Genomic DNA, 6,057 nt, shown 5'->3' with positions numbered 1-6,057 from the left:
GGGATCTAAATGTAATTAACTATGTTTTATGAAAGGTAGTTCAATTTTATTGACCATAATTTCATGTACATGCTATATATGTTCATTAAGCGTTGAAATTGAAGCAAGGTACAAGCAGTCCACTAGCATGTCCCCATAGCAGTCTCATGAACCTTACCGCAGAGAATGTGAGTCCGTCAGTCAGCCATGCATAGAAAAGTCTGGCACTGGTGATAACATGCGCACATGGTGCACTGCATTAATCTTTTTCTCGCAATCATCACTCTGTCTCTCACTGCTCCGTCCCTTCTTTTTCTCTCTATCTAAACCAAAGTCTTCCCGTCTTCTCTTTCCGTCTCTCTCTCTCTCTCTCTCTCTGAGCTGCCATTGTTTTGTTGATCTTCTCATCGTCTCTCACGCGCTGCACACACTATAGTGATTTAGAGTGTACATGGATAGTCAAGATCACAAGATGACCGCTACAGGTTTTAGATTTCTTCTTTCTTCCTCCAAGAAAATCTTGTTATTATGCTTACTTAGACTGAAAACTGCGGTACTTCATCATGTTTTTGTAGTTTTCTTCAAGATTTCTTGTGGGTTTTTCTTATCTTGCTTGGTATTCTCTCCGGGTTTCTTGTATCTGTGTCTCTCTGTCACATTAACATAGGCACACAAAAGCTGAACACATTGATTAACGCTATAAGCAGGTTAATGAAGACTGGTAGTTTCTTACAAAAAGATGAACACTTTTTGTGTGTGGATGTAATCTGACGATCTTTTTGTGATGCTTGTGTGTATTAGTTTCTTGATTGTACTTTATTATTTACTTTTGTTAATTCTGTCTTTTATCTTCTTAGAACTAGTAATGGTAATTTCTATTTTGCAAGTGGTAATTGTTTAACTTTTTCCTGTCTCTTGAATTCTTGAAGGGCATGAGGGTCATGGGGTGCACCTATGCCACAGATGTGGATGGCCTTTCCCGAATGCACATCCTAGTGCTAAACACAGAAGAGCCCACAAGAGGGTTTGTGGAACAATTGAAGGCTATAAAATCATTCATTCAGAAGAACATGATGACCATTTGGCTGTTTCAGATGATGAGCATGCTTCGGATGATGATGAGCATACACCAGGTGAGTGAGACCTCTGGTTTTGATGTACATATTTGGCCTATATTAGAGCTGTGGAGTTTTATTTGACTAATTTTCTTAACAATTTGTTTATTTCTGTGGGAAATTTTTTTTCATGGAAGTTCCTCAGCTGGTGAAGAAAAATTCTGAGGAGTTTCGTAGTAGCAGCGGAGCTGGTGAAAAGTCGAATAGATCAGAAGATGATGTGTTTTCTGATGCAGTCACCGAATTTTCGGATAGTGGAATCAGTCCCCGATTGGAGGAGCGCTTTGAAAGTGTGAGGGGACTGGACAAGAGGATGGAGCAGAAGAGTGTGGAGGGTGATCTTTATAGGACTGAATCCTTGAAGGTTGATGAAACTGTGGGTAAGCATCGAAGGAGGGTTATATCATTTGTAGGAAAGTAGTAGATATAACTTGTTTGTTACTGTAATTGAGTCCATTTTCTAACTTATCTTTTCGTTAATAATATTTGCTGGAAAATATACTGGATGAGTGAAGGAAAGAAAAATGAATCTTATGCGTCTGCTAAAGCATCTCCCTAGTTTATGTCATTCACATAGATAGGATTCAAGCAAGTGTATGGTTCTGATTATAGTGAAACAAGATGAGGAGCAGCTGATTAGTATATGTGCTCAGAATTGTACTCATGGCGGACACATAATGTTATTGAAGCAGAATTCTATGTTAAGAGGTTAAGTGTACAATTTTGTATTCTCCTGTCTATATGCTCAAGTAATATTGAGAAAGGGCTTAGAAGAATTATGAGTCTTCATGCAGATGAAGATGCAAATCTGATTTAATAACATAGTAGGCAAGTCAACTCTGGAGACATTACTTCTGAACCAATTTAAATCTAGAACTGTGGCTTCAGTGTTGCAATCCAATTTTTAGTGGTACCAGTTTTCTATTGGGAAATTGATTTTTCTGAAAGAAGAATTTTGAAATTTGAGAAGGAAATTTTGCTTTATAATCATCAGAATATCAAACATTGCCATTGTCTATCTCATCTCTGTCCAACCTTTTCTGAACCATAAGCCATATATTGCTCTGACTTCGAAAGTCTTAGTTGTTACTAAATTCTGCATGGCATCGTGTGCCAGCATCATGATATTATTAAAGCTTTCTGGCTCAGAAAGTTGCTGCCTAATGCTGTTCTGCTTATCATAGAAAAGATCTGTTCTTTCAATTTCATTGGTTAGGATGCAGAATTTATTTACATCTTCACCATGAGAGACAAAGAAGGGAGCCTTTCAGGCTAAGCTATATACTTCAGAATCATTCTTCTATTGGAAGTTTGTTTGCAGATAACTGGCGCCTTCAATTTTCTATGTTTTCTGCCATCTTATGATATAAAATCGGTTAATGCAGATAAAACAGAACAATTGGAGGATCCAACAAGGTGTGAGGAAATGAGCAACCGTGTTGTTGCGTCAATTGCAAACAACCAGTCAGCAAATGTTTTACCAGTAACTGATTCTAGTGCTGAAGCAGTTTCTGTTGAGCTCATAAATGGTTTACAGCCTGACCTGATAAAATCTGAGACCCCCACAGATGTAAACAATACAAATGAATATGGTGATGGAGGTATTCTAAAAGGTCAAAGTGGACACAATGCGGATATCCAAGGGGAAGAAGATAACTTGGCTTCTGTAACTTTGGACTCTGAAGGTAAAATTTCAGGTCCTGGAATAAAGGCAGTGGAAACAAAGGAAGCGTCACATGACAAGTTGGTTTCTGGAGTGGTCCTAGAATATCTGCCCCCTAAAAGTGAAACTCTTCAAAACTTAGATGCTCCTGCAGAATCAAGAGATGTTGCTGATTCTGCTGAAAATAGTTGCTCAGCCAACACTGTTGGTGAAATTGCTCTTGCCGAGGTGACTCATGGAAACGTTGGACCTGTTGGTGAAAATACTTTACCTGAGAAAAGTCTGCTGACAACGCCTTCAGTTAAGCCTGATATGAGCACACAAAATTTGGATGCCACGGTTTCGTTGGTCTCCCCTGTTGACCAAGAAGTCAGCCAAAATACCATCTTGGCTGGAGGTGAGAATGCTGGTAACTTTGATGCAAGCAAGGGAGAGGAGTGTGATAAGGATGGAAATCAGAATGGGAAACTGGAAGTAAAGGCAACCAAGCACTCTGATGCTGTCTCTTTGGTCTCTCCTGTTGATAAAGAAATCGACCAAAATACCATCTTGGCTGGAGATGAGAATGCTGGTAATTTTGATGCCAGCAAGGGAGAGCAGTGTGATAAGGGTGGAAATCAGAATGGGAACATCGAACCAAAGGCCACCGAGCACTCTGATTCTTTTTACTCTCCTGCTGGCAAAGAAGTCAGCCAAAAAACCATCTTGTCTGAAGGTGAGACTGCTGGTAACTTAGATGCAAGCAAGGGAGAGGAGTGTGATAAGGATGGAAAACTGAATGGGAACCTGGAAGAAAAAGACAAGTTTTCAGCTGAGACAATATCAGCTCCTAGACCTGCAGACAACACTTCTACACCTGAATATGATCAAGCTACAAAAGATCTCAAGAAAGATGTGGATCATTGTGAAGAAACATCTAACAGTATGCTTTTTGAAGCTGGCAATGTAAAGGGTGAAGGAGCTTCTGCTGAATTACAAGTGATACTTGATTCTACGAAGAACTCGAATAACTTAACTGATGATCCAAGTCCATGTGAAGCAGATAGTGATGCAATAAATTTGGAAGAATCATTGAAAACTGAACTGGTATCCTGGGATAATGGTTTTGAGAAATGCTTAGATGCTGAGAATAACGATGAGAAGTCCCAAACAACTGCCTCCTTGGAAGATCCTGTACCACCAGTTGTTTCAGAACTGCCTAACAATATTCATATGACTAGCAATGTTGTTAGAGTAGGGTCGGTGGATACTGATGGAACAGGAATGGAGTTAAAAGATAATATTGAGGTTGTAGCATCAGAAAGAACTTCTGAACTGCCAATTTCAGAAGAGTCCGCATCTCTATTCACTGATTCAGAATTGCTGAGGGAAAAGACTGCTAATGACAATAGCTGCATTGCTGATGCTGCTGAAGTGAGTACTGAACAGAATCATGGTGGTGGTGTTGTTGAATTGAGTGAAAATTTAGAGAGCCCTGCTCCGAGGCTGCAAGAAGATTTAACCAGTAAGAAATTTTCGTATGAAACCTCGGCTGATGTTAAAGAGACCTATACAAGTGAAGATGTTGACACATCAAAATCTGTTGGCATTGCCTTGAGTGCAGAACCGGCTTCTGATGGTAATGTTCTCGCATCAGATAAATGTTCTGCCACCCCAAGTTTAACAGAGCCAGTACCATCAACTTTAGATTCCGAAGATTTATGTGAAACTTCTGCTACTGCTGATGATAAGAATATCATTAATGTTGAAATTGTAACTAGTGTCAATTCCAAGTGCTTCCATGATAAAGGTGATGACAAGCTGGCTAAGCAGGAGGATGGTGTTTCTGCAGTGGATCTATCGGGTAGTTCAAGTAGCAGATGTGATAGTTTGGAAGGGAATTGTGGATCAATTTCAGGTAAACTCTCTAGTCTCTAATCTCTAACTTGATCAGAATACAAAATTATATACGTTGCTTAAAAATCTTACTCTTTACTAATTGACATGGTAATAGTATTTGATCTGAGTTCCAAGTCTCCGCAAGCAAAATTGGCTCTCTTCTAATTTGTTTGTTGGTTCATTTTGGGCTACCTATGGTCAACGCATTTTATTCTTCGCCTAGATATCATTCGATTAAACACACATCACAAGAGTGCACCTTTTGCTTTATACTCCATGTATTCTGTTCTCATTTTATCACCTACTTCTTTTGATAAACAGCACTTTCCTCTCAATCCAATGTGGCTGTTGCAGAGACAAACTCCCAATCACTGGACACATTAGAAAACAATTCCCATAAGCATAATACCTCAACTGAGGAAGCCCATTCCGACAAATCAGATGTTTTTGAGCCCCCTTCTTTCATGACTTTGGTTCAATCTGGAGGCGAAGGGGTTCGGGTTTCTGCTGCTTCAGAGATTGAGACGGTGCAGAACAATCATAAGCTAAAATCTGATGCTCTGCAGGCTGGCTGGTTCCCTTCTATAACTAATGTAGTAAATGAATCTGAAGGTAGAAAGAACAATGAGGAAGTAATAGCCAAAATAACAAACTGGAGCCCTGTGAAGCAGCACGGTCCTCTGAAAAATCTTCTGAATGAGGTCAAATCACCAAACACTAAACAAGTTCCTTCTGCAAATGAGAAAGACAAGACTGAACCAAAAGACAGAGGTGCTGTTGTGACTACTGTTACTTCTGTTACAGGTCCAGATACAAATAAGGACATGGAAGAGTGGAATTCTCCGGCAAGATACCCCATTGAGGTTAAGAAAGAAAAGAAGAAGAAGGGAAAGTCGTATTGGGTACCGTTTGTATGCTGCTCATCGGTGCATAGGGACCTATAGTTCCTCAAGTTTCAGTATATGTATTTCATGCGTCGTACTGTGTGTTCATAGTGAAGTCTCGAGTATCATTATAAATTGCAGAGTTATCCGTGTGATATATAAGCTGTTTACTAATTGTGTGATCTGCTCAGTGTCAGCCAACACTTCCTATGGCTTTATTGTATGTATATGTTGCACTAGGTGTGATTTGAGTTTAGACCTTCATTTTTTGAAAATATTGCTTGGCTCCTGAAATGATGATTATCATTCCATACAACCATTTCAGTTTCTTGGTTACTTGAGAAGGCTGTCATTCAATTACTTTTCTATTTTCCATTCTTTGAACCCCTCTAATGTTTTCACTGTCTCATCTTTGTGACCATAAAGTGGATGGTTCTCTTTTCATCAGTAGCTTTGGTCAGTGAATCTTTGCAGATAAGTTTCATGTAAGAAGCTAAAAGAATAAATGTTTTGAGAAACATAGGTATTAACAATTCAC

General features: G+C 39.3%; 1 protein-coding gene across 2 annotated transcripts; it reads left to right on the top strand.

Moving 5' to 3' along the window:
* Window positions 217-5,853, top strand: LOC105166467. 2 transcript variants are annotated; one of them, XM_011085838.2, is made up of 5 exons: window positions 217-464; window positions 909-1,112; window positions 1,232-1,474; window positions 2,480-4,654; window positions 4,990-5,853. In XM_011085838.2, the coding sequence occupies exons 1-5, from the start codon at window positions 431-433 to the stop codon at window positions 5,577-5,579; spliced, it is 3,246 nt and encodes a 1,081-aa protein (XP_011084140.1). In that variant the 5' UTR covers window positions 217-430; the 3' UTR covers window positions 5,580-5,853. The 2 variants fall into 2 exon arrangements, with proteins under 2 accessions (XP_011084140.1, XP_011084139.1); XM_011085837.2 differs by having other exon boundaries at window positions 219-464; window positions 4,957-5,853.

This window comes from Sesamum indicum, linkage group LG7, assembly GCF_000512975.1.
Source record: "Sesamum indicum cultivar Zhongzhi No. 13 linkage group LG7, S_indicum_v1.0, whole genome shotgun sequence".
NCBI lineage: Eukaryota > Viridiplantae > Streptophyta > Magnoliopsida > Lamiales > Pedaliaceae > Sesamum > Sesamum indicum.
This window is presented reverse-complemented; position numbering and strand designations above follow the sequence as displayed.